This window comes from Ceratotherium simum, chromosome 16, assembly GCF_057802395.1.
Source record: "Ceratotherium simum simum isolate JZ-2026a chromosome 16, ASM5780239v1, whole genome shotgun sequence".
NCBI lineage: Eukaryota > Metazoa > Chordata > Mammalia > Perissodactyla > Rhinocerotidae > Ceratotherium > Ceratotherium simum.
Genome location: NC_141915.1, coordinates 20,976,255 through 20,996,336, shown reverse-complemented (window position 1 = coordinate 20,996,336; position 20,082 = coordinate 20,976,255). Strand labels below are relative to the sequence as shown.

The window sequence follows — 20,082 nt, the reverse complement described above, 5'->3', positions numbered from 1 at the left end:
TTTCCCCAACTCTTCTAGAGTTAACTTCAACTACTGACCTTGCAGAATGCAGTATATAATTTTATTATACACTATACTGTTTTACTTTATAGTTATCATTCATATCCCACTCTAGTCTAAGAGCTTTCTGAAGGCCAAGATAAATTCTTTTTCATTAAAAAGGAAAAAGAAAAAATCTATAACCAAAGATGTGTAGCTATTAGGTTAACTAATATTGACATTCCTCTGAACTATAAGTTTAAAAATATTTTTTGTTATTACCATTAAATAATATAACATACTAGTTGCAACTGATGTTACTAAAACTGAAAACAGGATTTCACATGAATTTTCTTCTTAATTTCTGATTAGCTCTGACCGATGGGTGTACTTTTTCTGGATCCTTAACTATCCTAGCCAAGCCAAAATTTTATTGCACGCATTAACAATGCACAATCATAAAAAACAAAAACAAAACAGAATACAGCTTTTATATTATTGAACTTTATGTACAAAATCATTTGATTTCAAATAAACATTTAATGTAAAAACAAACGTTCTTTTAAACTGAATTTTTTTTTTACATCTACTGTACCATTCAAATGCTTTATCATCTTACATGATTTCTTCAAAATCTCTTATCAAGGGTACATATAGAAAAGCATTTTTTTTTTATAAATAGAAACAAAGGGATTTTTTTCAGCTTTTATTATAAGATGACATAAAAAGTTTACTCAACAGAAGTAATTTCATTACTATTTGGGGGAGGGAATCACCAACTTTTTGTGCAAACAATGCTAGCCTTCTTTTAAGCATTAAGAGCATAACTGCTTAAGAAATGACATAAGCAATAATTCTACACCTACTTCTCCCCTAAAATAATCTATTTTTTTTACATATGTGCACAGCTTTAGCAAATTAAAGCCCGAGAGAAATGCTCGAGGTCCACTATCCAGAGGCATGATCAGAGTTGACTGTAACTCTTCATTTGGAGAGCTCACCAATCAAGGAGTCTGTAATGAAAGCTGCAGTTTCCCTCTTTCCTATTTTTTAACACAAAAATCAATGACTAAGAACTTAATACTGGATGACAAATCACATCCACACTATTAGTTAAATAGCCTCACAGTTAAACACATCTTAAAGACCAATCAAATCAGTATTTACATTTTATAAATTTCTGAAGACACCATTAGAAAGCTTATATATCCCTTCATTAAACAAAATAGGGAACTGCATCTGATGGTGGTGGAATGAAATAAAAAAATTAAAAATACCTGTATTTACAGCAGCATTGATCCTTTATAAATAAAGAATATGAAAATGCAATTATCTTTAAGGATAATAAAAAATTGAGGTGATGTTACTCAACCACAGTGCTTGGAGTTGGAATAAAAATCTATTGGTGCTTGTTAATGTGCCAGTAGTGAAACCACTTTCTGTTGGAGAAAATCCAACTGCAAATATGTGCATAAAACACATAACACAGGGCAAAATTGCTCAAAACGATTCAAGTCAGCTTATCTGTATTGGATATTCTAATTATGAAATACATTACAAAGACATCCTTGCAAAGAAAAAAAGTTACAACATTTTCTGGTTCATTTTTATAGAACATTTCTTCCCTCAAAAGTGGCATCTTAAAATCTCAAACTCATTCTTCCCTTGGTTTACAATCCTAATGAAAAGATGTGGACAGCTGAATTTTCCATGTGATTACCTAATTGATAAAACAAAACAAAAACAGCAAAATGTTCAAGTTTAAAAAAATATACTGGGTGAGCAATGCACTAAAATTATCCACATAAAAACAAATGGTCAGTAACCTTATAAACCAACGTGACATTTCACTGTCGACAATTTGAAAAATTAACATCATCTCAAACAGGCCTAAGATGAAGAAGTGCTATTTTAAAATTGTAATATATAATGTAAAATATCTTACGTTGTAATTTTTCATTCCAAATTGATAAATGATTTCAAAAACAAGGATCAAGGTTTGACTGCAAATAATAAAGCAACATAATTTCACAAAAATCTTCAATCTTTAAAAAAAGGACTCACATTCCAATTTTCCCTCCCCAAGAAAATGTCTCACAATTACAAAGTAGAAAAACAGCCAGTCACAAATGCAAAAAACATTATAATTTAAGTATATGAAATAACTTCCAGATTATCAATTCAATATATTTCATAAGACAATTGTTGAAGTTAAAAATACTTTCTTTGAAGTATTGCTTTTCATGCTCAAACTAGAGAATGTTTTAATGACATCAATAAAACTGATATACATGTAATGCTGCATAATGAAGTGAAGTAGAACCCTGATAAAAATATCCTTGTTGAAATCATTTACTTCATCTAACAGTGCCTGTTTGGAACCTATGATTAAAAACAAAAACAAAACTCTTCCTAGAGGCTGAATTCCCTAGAATGCAATTTCAGTGTTTGTCCGTAACATGGGGTTAGGCCTTTTCTTTTCAGAGTTTTTGTTTTTTGCTCTGTTTAGAAACCCCTGAGACACCATCTATTTCCAAAGCTTTCTCTTTTGAGTTAATTTCACTAAATCCATTTGCTGTCCCATTTTGTTCTTCAATGATTTCTTCATTTGCAGGGGAAGCAGATTCTCCTTTTTCTAATTTTTGCTGCATTTCACGGAGCTTGGTAACAGCTTTATCTATTGACATTATGCTAATAAGATTAAAGTCATGCATGCTGACTAGATGAAGCATGAAGTTTCGACATAAATTCTTCTTAATTATTTTCTGTCCATAGTTTTCTACAAACAGCATACAGGCATGATTCATTTGATTGTCAGCAATAAACCTATTTAATAAAAACAACACAAAACATCAACAGCAATACAAAGCACTCTTGTCAAATGCAAAGTGATAACCGTTATACAACCAATAAGACTATACCCAAATCCATTAAGTGATGATTTAACAAGCAGTAAATAGTGAATCTGAGACTCAATCACCTGAATGAGCTTACCATTTTAGAAATTTAAAGAGATTTAACTTAACCAGAGCTTAAATAGATGCCATTTCTGTTTTTCCTAATGAAATTACATACAGCAGTATTAAAGTACAAAATATTTTCTCTTGCCAGCACAATTTTCATTAACTCTTTATATACACCCTAACTATCCCTTTTATTCTCTCTCGTGATCTTGACAATACTTTCCTATTTCAGAAGCAGTGTTTCTCTACATTTTCAGCTCATGGTAAACCTTTGAAAAAATGAAGATGTCACAACAAATGTGGTACAGCATGGTTGTGTTGGTGGAAAGTGAGTAGGGTGCATATACAATGAATAAAATTTGAGAGAACCAAATTAAACCAAATAGGAGAATGGCTGCTCAGTTACCCACTGAAACTGCAAGTCCAACAGAGTCCATACGGCCTGCCTGCAGATTTTCAGAAACCCAAATAGTTTACCCAACTATTTGCCACTGTATAATGCCAGTACGTAACGAACCTCAACAGTTGTTATGCCAACAGATCTGGATCAAGGAATTAAAATGAAACTCGAAGTAATGTGACTAAAATTCTATCTTGAAACTAGCATATCAAGACAAAAGGAAAAACATATTTAACCCAAGCCTCCACATACATACTTTACTCATAACTGACTTTTAATGACTAGACCAGGGACCAGGTGAACATTTTCTGTAAAAGGCTTTGCAAGCCATATATGATCTCCGTCATTTTCCTCTTTTTTCTTTTTTACAACCCACTAAAAATGTGAAGACTACTCTTAGCTCAAGGCACTTAATGAGCCACGCATACCCAGACATCTGGACTAGAACTTATGCACCAACACCTCTTCACTCTCCAAGAGTAAAGAAACAAGTGTCCCCTCCCATTTATTTTACATATCTATAAATGAAAAAATCTTGGATGCTTATGCTATAAAAGAAAGCCTTAAATGAGGATCTAATAATAATGAAGGTAGAAAAGAAAAGTATATGTATTGACAGGTAAATAGTTCACACAGGGAAGGAGGCAGATCTGCATGAAAAACAATGCTCTGGAACCTACTTTTAGCCACAAAGGCACAAGAAATAAGGATTGTTCTACCTTGACCTCTATGAAATGGTAATAAGAAATCAGAAAAGCTACTTATATTTTATTCTGAATAATTAAGCAATTAAAAAAAATTGTGGTAGTTACTGTGATAAGTAATTTTCAGGATTTCCAGGCATGTAGCACATAGCATATTATTTTTGTATTCCCTGGCAATAAAAAGAATGAAAACTGGGTCATAAAAAAAAAAAGACATCAAAAATAAAAACCCACTATTAGACGGAGCTAGCACCTTTCCTTGCACATTCTTTGAACATCACCATTTTTCTTTCTGCAATTATAATACTTTGGATTAGGATAACATTTAGGTCACACTTCATCTAAATTAACAGAATTTTAAATACGATTCTAACACAGGTAGATTTATAGAATGTGAAGCAGCAAAAAGAACATAAAGGAAATGGAAGATTTAAATTTAGAAATACCCTACCCATGCTTCATGACATGGAGATTCCATAGTTTCATCACTTCTTTCTCTCCTTCATTAACATCAGAAAATTCCTCAATTTGCTAAAGAAAAAAAAAAAAAGAAAAAATATCTATTAAACGCAGAATAAATATAATTGGAATTTCTAAAAAAAAAAGAATGTTAAAAATAAAATCTCTTGCAACTAAAAATACCACAACTTATTTACATAGCAAAGTGGCAATGTTTCTTAAAAACAACTTCTATTTAAGTAGTAATTTTAAAAGGGAAATCCTAAGTTATGAAATAGTTACCTATAAATAAAAAAATATATAGAAAATCATAAGAAGATCTGTATTCTGTTGGTAACTATTTAAAGATTTTATTTATTCAGTTTTTTCCCCCCAAAGCCCCAGTAGATAGTTGTATGTCATAGGTTCACATCCTTCTAGTTGCTGTACGTGGGACTCAGCCTCACGCTGGACGGAGAAGTGGTGCCTCGGGGCGCTCCCGGGATCAGAACCCGGGCCGCCAGCATCAGAGCGCGTGCACTTAACCGCTAAGCCACGGAGCCGGCCCCTGTTGGTAACTATTTAAATGACACAATTATAAAAATTGTGGATTCCTGAATTTCTTAATTTAGAAAAAACTCCTTTACACTAAGTCAAAAGTTTAATTCATATTAAACAATAGTTTTCAAATAAAAATCATAAAATTCTAAAATCATTGTCAATAATGATAATAATAATAATTACTGTAATGGTTTTTTCTCTTAGCCATTCAGGATCTTTTTCATCTTCACTATCTACTTCCATTTCTTGTGGACGGAGAGGTAAACAAGTATCACTATGGAAATACAGACGATTGTGTCCACTACTGTACGTTCGTTGCTGTTCCACTTCTCCATCTTCAGATTCAAGAAATTCAGACATGCTTGCTTTTGTTCGTTTCGGCCTAATGAAAAAAAATGTTGATGTAATATTAAGTGACAGGGATAAGGCTCTTTATATTTCACACCACGAAAATAGAGTACATTCCTTTCTTACAAGTTTTTACCTAGGTATGCACACAGAAACTTCCCCTGGAGAATTCTTGAATCCCTCTACACACTGTAGCAGTAGTGACATTAACATTTAAAACACAAGAAAAAGCTGTAAAGAGGAAGTGAGAAAACCCCTGTAGAAACAGAAGCTGGGGAGGGTTATAAAGTAGTATACCCCCCAGGGACTTAGCTAATACTGAAATAATGATTCCCACCTAAATAGCAGCTTTGTCTGCCTCCCTTTTGTTCCTCCAACATCATCAATAAAACTCAGAGAATAAACTTTTATGGTATGACCTTTTTACCTACCTGCACACAAGAATGTGTGTGATAGGCGTTCTCTTTACTGGTCCATTACGACTAAAAGCAAATCCCGGCTGGCGATGAATATCCTGAGGATTTCCTGCATAGGAGCCATCATAACACTCGTTGATAGAAACATCTATCCTAGCACCTTTTGGATGATACTGTAACAAAAATGGTAAAGTGTTTAGAAAATGAAAATATTAATTATCCTACCCTAAATACCTATCCCTCCAATTTAATTAATTAAAAAGTACTTGTGGGTCGTTAATGTTTTGAAAACTAAAATAAGCCAGGTATACCAGCATGGTGAATAGGAAGTCAAAAGACCTAGAGTCAAAAAGATTTGTGTAAAAATCCTGGCTGTGCCATTTATTGGCTTGGTAACTTTGTACAAATTATCTCTTGTCTGAGCAAGAATAAGGAAATTACCACTTAATTCAAAGAGTTGATGTGTGGATTATGTGAGTCAATATAGGTACACTCTGCAAATATATTTAAACTTTGAATCATTCATTGTAATTCATGCATATAGCAATCCATCAAATGCAGAAATTTTAGTATTTTGCACAAAGTACAACTTCTGGAAGTCAGAATGTCTTATAATGTATATTATTGGTAATAAAAAAATGAAAAGTCACTTACAACATAATTGAAGATAAATCTGCTATGGCAGAGTTTAAGATGCTTGAGTAAACTATAAAGTTTGCGGCAGTTCAGAGTGCACCAAGGGCAATGTAGGTCATCTCTTGCTTCAGTTTGTTGTCTTGTATTGTTGTTATAAAGGAACTTTAAAATAACAAAATACAAAAAAACAGAAAATCACTAATTTACACATCTCAACATATTTTATTTTCAATATCACCTTTAAAAATAGTTACAACAATTTAAAAGGAAAATCAAATTAGAAACATTCTTTTTTTAAATATGCCAAAATATTTCACATGTAACATGTAAAACAAAGGCATTTCACGATTACTTAAAAAAGAAGTCAGCTGTGTTTACCTGATAAAATATTCTTAATTTTTGTCGGTTTTCATTTGAAGTATCTTTTTCTTTTCTTGTTTGTAGATCTGTAGTCAATGATTCTTTAACAGCTGAAAATATATACTTTTATATTTAATGCAAATACTTGCTTCTAAAAAGTGAAATAACAGATCTTGTGAAAATAATTAAACATTAAAAGTTTCACAGAATTCTACTTGTGGGATTGAACACAATTTTTGTCACGAGCCATTTTTTTCCTTTAAAAACCACCTCTTATGTCCTAAACCATTATAAAAGTAACCCCAGGGGCCTGCCAGGTGGTGCAAGTGGTTAAGTGCTCGCACTCCGCTGCGGCGGCCCGGGGTTCGCTGGTTCGGATTCCAGGCGTGCACCAACGCACTGCTTGGCAAGCCATGGTGCGGCGGTATCCCATATAAAGTAGAGGAAGATGGGCACAGATGTTAGCCCAGGGCCAGTCTTCCTCAGCAAAAAAAGAGGAGGATTGGCAGATGTTAGCACAGGGCTGATCTTCCTCACAAAAAAAAAATAAATAAATGGTACACATTAAAACGTGCTTTATTAAAAAAAAAAAAGTAACCCCAAGTAATTATATGAAGTCACTATAATGTTTTAAGCACTCTGAGAGTCAGTGTGTGGTTTTGATTGGTCTTTGTATTCCCAGTGCACAACAGTCAGCAGAGATCCACTAAGTGTTGGTTTAACAGAAATTAAATTAAAAATTATTGTATTAATATCACTCCAAATCCAAAAGAGAATTATTGTTAGTAGTTTTGGTATATTTCTTTACAGACTGTACCATTTTATATATAACTTTTTTTCTCAGTTTCTTTGAAACTCTTTTACCTATTTGACTGGCCACAGAGTATTTTGAGAAGTGCCCAGACCACAATTTATTTGGGAAATCTTTCCTGTGGCATGGGCCATTTCTTATGTCTCTTAATCTGACTCTTACAGCGACCTGCACACAATGAACATGAGTGGTCAACGTCAAAGAAGCTGTCTTAAGCCTTCTGCCTTCTTTAAACAGACTTAGGTAAAAACACATGGATGCTCTCAGGTCAAGGACAGTGCTCCCATCAGGCAGATACAAAATGACAGAACACTGCAACCTGGGCCTTAACTCAGCAGAGCTAACTCCATCTGTAAATGTTTTTCCACTTAAAAATTTACTGCGAAATTTAACCTGGTAAAATTCAGGTTATGATGATCCTCTTCCAGCCCTAAAATTGTAAAAACACTCTGAAATATTGAATTCAGTTCTACACCATATGCAAATTTTTATGTGAATTATAAAAAGCATACAGTTCAAAAGCCCTTTATAGCTGCAATTCCAAAATCTAAAAAGCTCCAAAAACCAACTGTTTTCTCATACGTTTGAGGCAAATTTTATTTAGTGGAAAAAGCTGTCCTAAATTGACAAGAGGCTATCTATAGACCTCATCTGGAGGTGTCATGTGGTATATGGCCTATATGCTATATTCTATATCATGCTTCTAAAGGTTAAAAAAAAACAAAAACAAAATTCCCAGACATATCTGGCCTAAGGGTTTTGGATAACGGACTGTTGATCAGTACTTCAACACAAAACTTTACGTTTAACATAGCAGACTGTTAATTTACCATTGCTCATAGTATGTCTCTCTAATAAGACAAATAATATTTCCCAAAGAATAATTATTGGAGCAAAAGACAAACAAATTAATCTAAAGCCGAAGTCCTAACTCTGCAAAGCATTATTTTGACAGCAATGTTCTTACCAATAGTTTGAGTAGGTTTAACTGAACCAGGCTTGTTTTCTTGATGGAGACTCTCTGAATTTCTAGTGGCAAGAGGCTTGGCAATAGGAGCTGTAGATTTATCATTGGTCTCTCCTGTCCAACGAAGAGTGAACTGCAACGTAGGTCCCTGAGAAAATGTTTCAAATGGTGGCAGCCTCTAAAAAAGAAAAAACATGAAAAGAGTGAAGATTCCATATAATGAATTGAACGAAACTGTAGGAATAAAAGAATACATATTTATTGTGATAAGTTAATGTGGATTTGATTTAAATCAACAGATTTTTCCTTGAAAACCCAAAACGCCTACAGGGATGGCTAGGCAAGTAAAGTAGATGCATGGCACAGTAGAGACTGTAGTACTAGAGAGCTCAGGTTGTCTAAAAGAGGCAACCACTTATCAGCAACAGCTGAATTGTTGCCAGATGCAAATACTGGCCCAGCACAGCCAGATTTTCAGATTCTGACTTCCAAAGAAGTCAGAAATCCAGGTTCTCATGGGAAACCTTCCCACTGTTATATGTTGGTAACCAAAGAAAAATGTCTTTAAAAACAACAAAATAAAAAACTGGTGGTACCCAACGCCTGCCAGCCTGCAACCTCTCCTGGATGACCAATTACTTTCTTTGTGTAAATTGAACAGTTATAGCAATTAGTTATTTTCCTTGATTTCTCTCAGCTGCACTGATGACTGCCCTTGTTTCTCTTCTTCGGGTTTTGGGACACTGAACTATCTTGGCTTTCCAACTCCACCTATAATCACTTAAAAAATGACTCTTCCTTTGGTCTCCTTAATTCCTAGCTAACATTTAGCCATCTGCCCCAATCTCTCACTCATCCTCAAGGATTTACCTATTAGGCTGAGGATCCCAAACTGATTCTCCATTCCTTATACTTGAGCTCTAAACCTGTATACCTCCAAATGTCTCTTGGACAATGCCACTTGGATGCTATCAATGTCACTTGAATTAAAATAAGTTAAATATGAATCTATTATCTTTTCTTTCCTTCTCAGGCACGATTATTTTTGTTCCCAGCATTATCACTCTACATGACCCTAAATTAAAAATTTTAGAATTACATTTAACGCCTATTTTTTCTTTTGTTTCTCTTATATAATCAGCAAGTATAGATCCTTACTACCTTATTACTACAATATCTCAGTTGCTCTCCCTGCTTTTAATTTTTACTTCTCAATCCATATATAGGAGACTAAATAATCTTCTCGAAGACTGCTTTCATGCCCTTTCCTTTTATAGAAAGCTTCAATGGGCTCCTATTTATTTTACTGCCATAAAAGCCTAAATTCCTTCTACATCTTTATTATAAATAATCCTCTTAAAACTATAATTTTAGACTGGAATGAGGTAAAAGTGTGATCATACAAACCGGTTTTGACACAATAAGTCCATATCTAGGAATTTATCTTATAAAAATGCTTGCAATGTGGGGCCGGCCCAGCGGCGCAAGCGGTTAAGTGTGCGCACTCTGCTGTGGTGGCCCGGGGTTTGCCGGTTTGGATTCCGGGCACTCACCGACGCACCGTTTGGCAAGCCATGCTGTGGCGGCGCCCCATATAAAGTAGAGGAAGATGGGCATAGATGTTAGCCCAGGGCCAGTCTTCCTCAGCAAAAAAAGAGGAGGATTGGCAGATGTTAGCTCAGGGCCGATCTTCCTCAAAAAAAAAAAAAGCTTGCAATGCAAAAAGATACATGTACACACATATTCACTAAAATGTTTTTGAAAATGTAAAAAAATTAAAATAACTGAATTATCCATTAAAGTGGCATTGGTTTAGTAAATTATGGGACATTTATTTAAAAGAATACCACAGAGCTTTTAAAAAGAAGCAAATCTATATGATCTGATTTAATGGATGCCAATGTTACCGCCTCAAACAATTTCTTAGGAAAAACCAACAACTCATATATAATCCTCATTTTCTCATGGATAGACAAACTTTAAATGAGAAATTTAAAACATAAAGATAATAAATACCTGCAGAAAATTAAAACACTGTAGATAAGTATAAAGAAATAAAAATTATTTGAAATCCCATCACCTAGAGGTAACCACTATTATTAATTTTAGAAAAAGTAGGAGTATGTATACCATTACGTAAAAATTAAATATCATGGAAATCTTGTCAAAGTATTGTTCTTTTTAAAAAATGGCTACCTTTTTAGATTTAAGGTGCTTCCAATTTTTCACTATTTAAAAAATTTTTACAAGACCTGTTACCTACATCTTTTCAGTTAACCAGTTGCTACCTTGTGACAAAACTGTAGAACTAGAATTAACTGTTAAATGACTATCTACACAATTTAAATTTTTATCCACATTGCCAGTCTGCCCTCTAGTAAGCCTATACCAACTTATTCTTACATTGAAGCATTATTTGAGAGTATGTGTCCTTCACATCTCCAAGTAGAAACTGTCAATCTTTTCAATTATTGTCAAATTAGCAGTCAAAAATAATATCTCTGATTTTGTTTGCATGTCTTTGAATACTAATAAGGTTTAATATCTTTTTAAAAGCTTGTTGGCAATCTATATTTGTTGCTTTAAGAACTGCCTTTTATCCATTTTTCTAATTAGATTGCTTATTTTTTTTTTTATTTCTAAAGCTACATATTCATAATATTAGCCTTTTGTGTGTTACAAATATTTTCTCCAGTCCATCATTTGTTTTTAATTTTAGATTTCTGCAGTATAGAAATTATTCACTTTAATCAGTCATTTTTATTTTATGCTTTCTAGCTTTTGCATCATACTTAGAAGGGCTTTTCTCATAGCAAGATTATATTAATATTCACCTACATTTTTTTCTGACGTTTATATAGTCTTCATTTTTACATTTATGTTCATGAGCCTTCTGGTATTTATTAGGTCTAAGTTCATTTCCAGATGGCTACAGACTAGTTCTGTCACGATTAATGAACAGTCTATCTTTCCCACACAGATCTGACACCAATTTTATCATAGACTATATATTCCAACGTACATGAAACTACTTCAGGACTATGGCTTCAGTGATCTGCTTGACTATTCCTATGCTTATATCATACAATTTAAGTTCTTTTAACTTTATAGTATGTTCTACTATCTGGTATGTAAAGGTTCTCAGAAAACTTCCATAATTTTCCTTAGTATTATTACATATTGTACTATGTTAACTTGAGACTAATTTTAAAGCTTAAAAAAATTCTTTCGGGATTTTGCTTGTGATGGTACACTGACCAAATATATTTAGAAATAAATGTCAATGTTAATCTGTTGAGTCTGCCTATCCAAGAAATGTATGTATGCCTATTTATTCTTTTAAGTCTCTTAGAAGAGTTATTTTAAGTATGCTCCATTTAAGTTCTGCAGATTTCTTGATAAATTTATTACTAGTCATCATGTGTTACCTGCTGTTACCATGAATGGGATTTAAAATAGCAGTTAACATTTATTGAGCACTTATTTTATGCCAGGCACGGTGCTAAGCACATTTCATTATTATTTCATTTAATCCATCAATTCTATACCTCATTTTAAGGATGAGAAAACTGAGACACAAAAGCTTAAGTCACTTGCCAGATGCCACATAGCTAGAAGTGGAGATTTGAACCTGGCAATCTGGCTCCAAGGACGATGCCTTCCATTAAATACTCTGACTAGATAATTTTTACTTGTGTTTTTCAAAGTATAAAAACAAAGGACTCTTTACTTCCAACATGAATTTGCATTTGGGGAAGAAAACATCAACCAAAAATGGGAGTTCATAACTATAACGTGCTCAACCTTCTAAGTAGTCCATACCTTCCCATCAAGAATAGTCTCCCATGTTGCTCTTTTCTTGCTTATTGGACATTCTTCCATTTCCTGCATGGCTACTTCATATTCCCCATCTAAAAGCTGTAAGCGCCTGTTAGACAAACACATACACTTTAAAGTATCCTGTGTATTACTGTAAGTATACAAATTCTACATCTTTAGATTTATACTAAAAAGCATTTATTAAATTTATAAACTAGCTTATATACCCAACAAGATTTTAAAATATACCTACACTCCATTCCTGATAAAGCAATTTTAATGATTTGCACTAATAGCTATTATCACTAGAGAATTATTTCATTACTGTAGCTACTCAGATATAACTTTAAACATTTAAAGTATAATATGCCTAAGGTCTCAAACTTGGTAAGTTTTAAACATTAAGTATAAAGCACGTGTGCAAGCTTTATACTTTTAAAAATAGGATACAAACAGTGTTACAATACTTGCCTTAGGGAACCACTAAGAATTACACCTGTTATTTTTAACTACTGTAAATATTTGAACTAGAATTCTTGACTTTTATACTTGACCAGTAAACTAAATTGATGATTATAATGATGACTCTGATAACTACAAGATCCTGGGGGCACCTGGCACATATAGGTGCTCAATAAACATTTCATGGATGAATGAATAAAAGAAATACTGGTTGAATCAAAGAATCAATTAAATTATACCCATATTTACATTATGGTTTTAATGTGTGTGTATATATGTGTGTGTGTATATATAGTTTATATTATTTTTTCCATACCTTTAAACACCGGTAACATTACTACCCTGAACATCCTTTTTCAACCATGCTCAATAATTAATTGTATATAGCAAGAATCTGGCTTCTCTTCATGAGTCTTACAGAAATTCTGTTAGGTGAAAATAGCTAACATTTATTGAGTGCTTACTATGTGCCAGGCACTATTTTAAAGACTTTACATGGTTCATTTAATCTTCCCCACAACTCGATGAAGTAGATGCCTTTACTCCATTTTTCAGAAGAGGAAACTGAGGCACAGACTGGTTAAGTAACTTGTCTTAAGACAACACTATAAGTAGCCAGAGCTAGCAACCGAATCCAGGCAGTCTGTCTCCAAAGTGTAACTCAACAACAAATGACTTTGAAACTTAACAATTTTTATCTTTATGCTGTGGTACTTGAATTTATTCTATTTCAATAGTACATCAGCAAAGATATTCAACTTAATACTTTAAAAAGCTAATTTTATTTATTTGAATAGGTAGTATATTCATATACTTCTAAATTGAAAAGGAGCTTTCCTTATGCATGTACATGGCTACATAATATTCTATTTTGTGGTTGTACACTTGATAGCTACAATCCAATTAACTCTCCTACCTGTAATGGATGAGGAGGCCCTTTTTCCCCACAGCCTCATCAAAAGTTATTTATCAAGTTTTTTGATCTCTGCTAAACTGGTAAGTGAAAAAGATGACATCTCAGTGAACTTTTATATTCAGATGTCTTATTTTTTAATTGATTAAGAACCATATATATATTTTATAAACATTTTTATTACATCCCTTACTCATTCTATTGGGCTGTGGTGTTTTTCTTTTTAATTAGTATGACCTTTTTATATTAGAAGAATGAGACATCTATCCATATAGTATGAGTTGAAATTAATTTTCCCCCAACTTGTCACTTTTATTTTGACTTGGCTTATGATGGCTGTTTTGTTTTCAGAAAGAATTTTTTTATTTTGCTCAATATTTCATACTTTTTCTATATGGCTTTTGAACTTTGGTCATTCTTGAAGGAGATTTTAACTTTTCTATGATCATAAAAAGAATTTTTACACATCTAACTCCCCAGATCTTGGTTTGCAAATACTTTCCCTCTACTTAAAGGAACCAAGACTCCTTGAAGAAACAGGCAATTCCAGAGCAGAAGTAGGAAAAGGAGAATGTAAGCCTGGAATATTTTACTATTCCAGACAATAAACAAAAAAATAAATAAATAAAAATAAGCCACAAGGACAGAAGAGCCTGCTTGGCTCCTCCTGACCAAACTTGGGACAATTTGTGCATTAAAATGAATTAACAACATAAACAGATTAAAGCAGATTGAATAAAAATGGAATTCATTAATTCATACTGGTAAAAAAAAGTTGAGGGAAGGAATGCTCTTTTTTACAGCAAAATGCCAATAAATGTGCAAGAAATGATAGAAAGTTACCATTTGGCAACTGCCATAGGAATAATTTATTTAAGCAAGAATCACCAATGGATGCTAAACTATTGGGTAAAAGGCTGTTGGGGGGAAGGAAAAAAAAAAAAGGCTGTTGGGGGAAAAAGAACATTTACCCAGTTTCATGTATTACCACAGAGATTACATATTAATTACTTAAAGGGAAAATGCACTGTTACAGTGGAGAAATATGGCGAACACGACAACTCAACCAAGTGATCAAACCTAATATTACCTGTGCCTGTGATGTACACAAAGAACACATCACCAGTTAGTGTTCCTATCCAAAATGTTTAACCTGAATCTAATCATAAGGAAACAATCACCAAAGTCCACATTAAGAGACATTCTGCAAAACTACAGGCCTGTACTTAAAAAATTTTTAAGTGCCATAAAAGGCAAAAGGCAAAAAAAAAAAGAAAGGCTGGAGAACTATTTCAAATTGAAAGAGACTGAATAGATACGGCAACTGACAAGTAGGTATAGATCAAAATTCTCAATTGTGGGGGTGCGGGAAAACACCTGTAAAGGATATTATTGGGGTCAAATGGGGAAAGAGTATTGTGTATGTTGTATTATGTTAAATTTCCTGAGTATGAAAGGTATATTGTGGTTATGGAGAGAAATGTCCTTGTTCTTAGAAGGCACATGCTGAAGTGTTTAGGAGTGAGAAATGAAGTAGTGTGTCAAAATCTAACTTTCAAATGGTTCATCACAAAAATACACACAAATAAAGCAAATGTGGTAAAATGTTAACAACTGCTGAATCTAGGTGAAGGGTATGTGGGTATTAATTACCTGTATTGTTCTTTCAACTTTTTTACAGGTTTGGAAATTTTCCAAATAAGTTGGGGGAAAATTCCCCCATGGTTTCTTCTTGATACTTTTTTTCATTAAATAAAAAGCAATATTTCATACATACAAGGAATATGTTAATATATATGTAAGGCAGAAAGAATGCAAAAAATACAATGTACCCCCTCATGCTGCCTAAAACAGAGTATTTACAGTAAAAACACTGATGAAGCCCAGTGTACCACATCCTAATTGCTGCTCCCACAGACATAACCACTATCTCCTAGCACATTTGTTTCTGTTGTTTTTCCATTTAAATCTTTGATTCACATTCAAATTTCTAACTTTAAAATGACACTATATTGGTTTCTGCCAGTAATATTGAGTAACATTAAGTGATATATTCTAAGACAATATGGTAGTCAAAATGTACGGTATTATTCCTAATCATCTTTGCTTTCCTTTTAAATGCCTTGTATCTTTCTTTATCTGGTAGCTAACAGGTGATTACATTAAAGTAACAATCTAGTACTTTTTAAAGAGTAGGAGAAAGGTACTAGTTGCTTTTCTTGGCACTTTCTCCTATACCTGACTGACAGTGAACTGTGTTAACTACCAGTGAGCAGCCTGGGACAAGAAACCATGGCATGTTATAGGTTTCATCCTCCAATCCTGTCAAAAAAGACTGCTGCATTTGCTTCCTAGATCTTTTACTGGCACTAAGATGCTTCATTCCCAAATGAAAACTACAGAGATGATTATAAATCCAAGTGTTCTTTGCTACCCTGTGCCAAATGCACAGAGCCACACAATGATGGTTACACACAATTTTCTTCCTTAACTTTAGTAAAGACATAATCCCAAGATTTGCACAGGGCCCACTTCATTCAGGTCTCTGCTCAAATATTACCTTCTCCCAGAGGATTTCTCTATAAAACAACCATTCATTCTCTTTATTTTTCTTCACAGCACTCACCATTAAGTAACATTAGTTGATACAATTTTTGAGAGGTGGTGTCTGTTTTCTCCACTAGAAGTTAAGCTATACGAAGGCAGGAATTTTGTTGCCTTCTCACTGCCTACAACAGTGTCTGACAGAGTAGACACTCAGAAAATACTTGCCAAATAAACAATCTTAACTGAGCCATTCAAACAGCTCCTTATCTGTGTTTATTGCTTTCTATGTGATAAAGAGAAATGAGACAAATTACAAATTCGTTTTTTCATTCTTAAGAATAAAGAGAAACAAAGGCAAAAAAATAATATCACAGCTATATACTCTCCCTCAGAATAAAAACATTTCTAGAACGTTATGGGAGCCTTGTTTGTCCATCAACATTACCTGTTTTTATCAAATACTGTCATTTGTGCAACAAATGTCTTTTCCCCATCTTCACGATTTCGTTTTCTTCTAGCTGGAAGTTCTTCATTGACATCTGAATTTGACAAACATTTCTCATAAATCAAATATTTAAGCAAAAATGTCATATTTATGACCTATGGTGACTTAATATAACATACTACATTTGTACCAAATGAGATACAAATTACACTTAAATTGTAATATAATATCCAGACTTGCACTGTTCAATTTTACGTTTTTACCATATGTGTATGTCCTTACTTTTTTGTGTGTGTGTGTGTGAGGAAGATCGGCCCTGAGCTAACATCTGCAAATCCTCCTCTTTTTTTTGCTGAGGAAGACTGGCCCTGGGCTAACATCCATGCCCACCTTGCTCTACTTTATATGGGATGCCACCACAGCATGGCTTGACATGCGGTGCATTGGTGCGCGCCCAGGCTCCGAACTGGCAAACCCCGGACCACCACAGCGGAGCGCGTGCAACTAACCGCTTGCGCCACTGGGCCGGCCTCCTCTATGTCCTTTCTTTCTGACATTCATTGACATTAACCCTACATTTCTGCAAATGTTATTTTCTGTTCAAAATGATCTTCCTTGCTAGGCAAGGAGAAAAATCCTCCTCATTCATGGTAACTTTTCAAGAACTGCAAAGGATACTTCAAGACTCAAAGATTATTTCTTCCAAAATGCTTCTCCACTGAACTTCACATATACCTCTATTATACTACTCATCATTTTGGTGCAATTATTTATTCTATGTCTATCTCTGTATTCTATGTTGTGAGCCTTTGGAGGATAGGACTGAATGTTTTGATCATCTTTGTATCCCCATCACCTATATGTTGGTTGAATGATTACCTCAAAAGTGGAATCAGAACTGCTGGGAGGATAGAGGGTAGACATATGTTAAGCAAGTATAATAAAATGTTAATTGTAGAATCTAAGTGCTGGGTAGACAGGTGTTCACTATAAAATTCTTTCAATTGTTCTGTATGTATTAAATCTTTTACAATAAACTGTTGGGGAATGAATTTATTGTCTGCTGAGAGACTAGCTTGAAATACCAGTCTTATCCATCCAGTGTTCAATATATTTTTTTACTTTATGAAATGTTTCACACGTAATAATGAGAACTTTACAAAATAAATACCTAGTACAGCACAATAGCGAACAGTCTAAGAGCCAAGGCAATCTACTATAAAATTAATTATCTAATTAGATTATAAGATATTTGCACTATTTTCTTCCTTGGAAAGGCAAAGTTTTAAATAAATTACTAAAATAACTCAAAAAGAAATACTTTGTACACATTTATGAATACTATGAAGATACACTGGTTCAATCATTTTCATTGACCACCTTAATCTCCAAGACAAAATATAGTAAAATTATTAAAATAAAAATTACCAATATTTTCATTGGTTTCTCCATTAATCATTCCATTAAACTCTCTTCTTCCCGGACGAGTCACTCTAAATAGCAATGAGTAAGACTTCACCATATGGCTGTTACTAGGTTCAAATTCATTACTGGAAACTGCAAGGGACGGGAAATTTCCAGGTTTTGTTTGATTGAGGTCAGGATTCAAAGGCACCTGCTTTTTACCTGTAGGAACTTGCCTTATTGGACAACTTACATCCTGCAAAGGCAAAGATTATTAAATTATATTTATTTATGCATGTGCAATTATAAGAATTACAATAAAATTTCTAATCACAGCTATAGGAAACATGGTATAGGCCATGATTACCAAATGGCATGCCAAAATTCTAACCATAGTTCTGAAAATTGTGATGAAGCAAAAAGAAAATTTAGAATACTCCAAATATTAACACAACCAAGGATTTCTCCAATATAATGAAAAGAATGATAAAGTAATCAAGTATATCCAATATTTAGCTGATGGTCATCTGAAAGAGTTTTAAATTAGAAATATGGAATTAAAACCATGCTTAAAATGTTAAACTCATGTAAATTAATCTTTTCCCTTAAATTTTCTATTTTAACAAAATAGTTGATGGGATCATTAGACATGAAAAAAATGATTATAATAACTGCATTGTTAACATTATGAAATAGTAAATTCATATACTTAAATATGTTGTTTAATAGTAGCAATATTAATCATCTTATGAGTCATGTTCTATAGTTAGTCATGGTTGCCGAACACCAAGGATACATTCTGAGAAATGCGTCGTTATGCAATTTCGTCACAGTGCGAAAACATCATAGAGTGTACTTACACAAATCTAGATGGCATAGCCTACTACACACCTAGGTTATATGGTACTAATATTATGGGAACACTGTCGTATATGTGGTCCATCATTGACTGAAATGTCGTTGTGTGGTGCATGACTGTATATAACTAGCGTTATGCTGAAAGAGCATAGTTGAGAAACTGAAAGATGCAGAAGACCTTTATAACAAAAAAATATAGTACATATTTTATGGTAGCTTCTTTTTTAAAATAAATAGAATACATGCTTAAGGTCTAAAAAAAAAATTCTACTCAATAAAACAGTATAGAATGAGAAAGTCTCCCCCAACCCCCAGGTCTTACACTCCAGAGATGACTAATATTAGCAGTTATCTGTATATATCCTTCCAAGAAAATGTTTACACCTATTATTTTTTTAAAAACAAAAAGGATCATATTATAGTTATATTCATACTTTTTTCCCTAAATAGTAATATATTTTGAAGAATTTTCACATCACTGCTTGTCATGTGTATGGGGGTTGAGTGAGAGTGATATTTCTTACCTTTAAAGTTTTTAATATATTAATTTTAATATATACTTACACTGCTGTCTCCTATCACCTTATTGCACTCCATACCAATAATGCTCTAGCACAGTTTTCAAGCCCCGTATCACCTTACTATAATTTTGGGAGAACATCAGCAATAGGAATCTCTATACAGGTCATTCCTACTCTTTAAAATACCCACCAACTTGAAGCTACTAAAAGTACATCTGTTGGCTTTGGCAGCTTGCCCAGTAAATTTAATCATCATAACACTTGTTTCTATGGTGAAATGATTTCATCTTATAAATAAAAATTTGAAGCAATGTATTAATAAGTTAATGGCTGATAACGCTGGCAATAGAACTTCTTTGCCTGAAAGTAGTGTTACAAGAGATAATCCTTTTGGGGAAAACTCCCTCTTAGCACTTATAATAAAAATTTCAATGGATACAAACAGCTAAAAAATAAGCTAAGAGACTGAAGTGGTAGGGAAGCAACTGAATTTATGTCCTAAGATGCTAAAAGATAGCTTCTTCCCTTCA

The 20,082-nt window shown here is 33.4% G+C and overlaps 1 protein-coding gene across 2 annotated transcripts in view; it reads right to left on the bottom strand.

Moving 5' to 3' along the window:
• Positions 1 to 461: 461 nt before the first annotated feature.
• SUZ12 (SUZ12 polycomb repressive complex 2 subunit) overlaps positions 462 to 20,082 on the bottom strand; it is a 40,888-nt gene continuing 21,267 nt past the window's right edge. For both annotated transcript variants that reach the window (XM_004441906.3, XM_014796385.2), the window contains 10 exons: positions 18,198 to 18,429; positions 16,770 to 16,863; positions 12,406 to 12,511; positions 8,584 to 8,761; positions 6,824 to 6,915; positions 6,464 to 6,607; positions 5,825 to 5,982; positions 5,229 to 5,427; positions 4,498 to 4,577; positions 462 to 2,805 (listed from right to left, as the gene is read on the bottom strand). In XM_004441906.3, the coding sequence (XP_004441963.1) occupies positions 2,460 to 2,805; positions 4,498 to 4,577; positions 5,229 to 5,427; positions 5,825 to 5,982; positions 6,464 to 6,607; positions 6,824 to 6,915; positions 8,584 to 8,761; positions 12,406 to 12,511; positions 16,770 to 16,863; positions 18,198 to 18,429 (1,629 nt within the window). In that variant the 3' untranslated portion in view covers positions 462 to 2,459. The remainder of the gene's footprint in view (positions 2,806 to 4,497; positions 4,578 to 5,228; positions 5,428 to 5,824; positions 5,983 to 6,463; positions 6,608 to 6,823; positions 6,916 to 8,583; positions 8,762 to 12,405; positions 12,512 to 16,769; positions 16,864 to 18,197; positions 18,430 to 20,082) is intronic.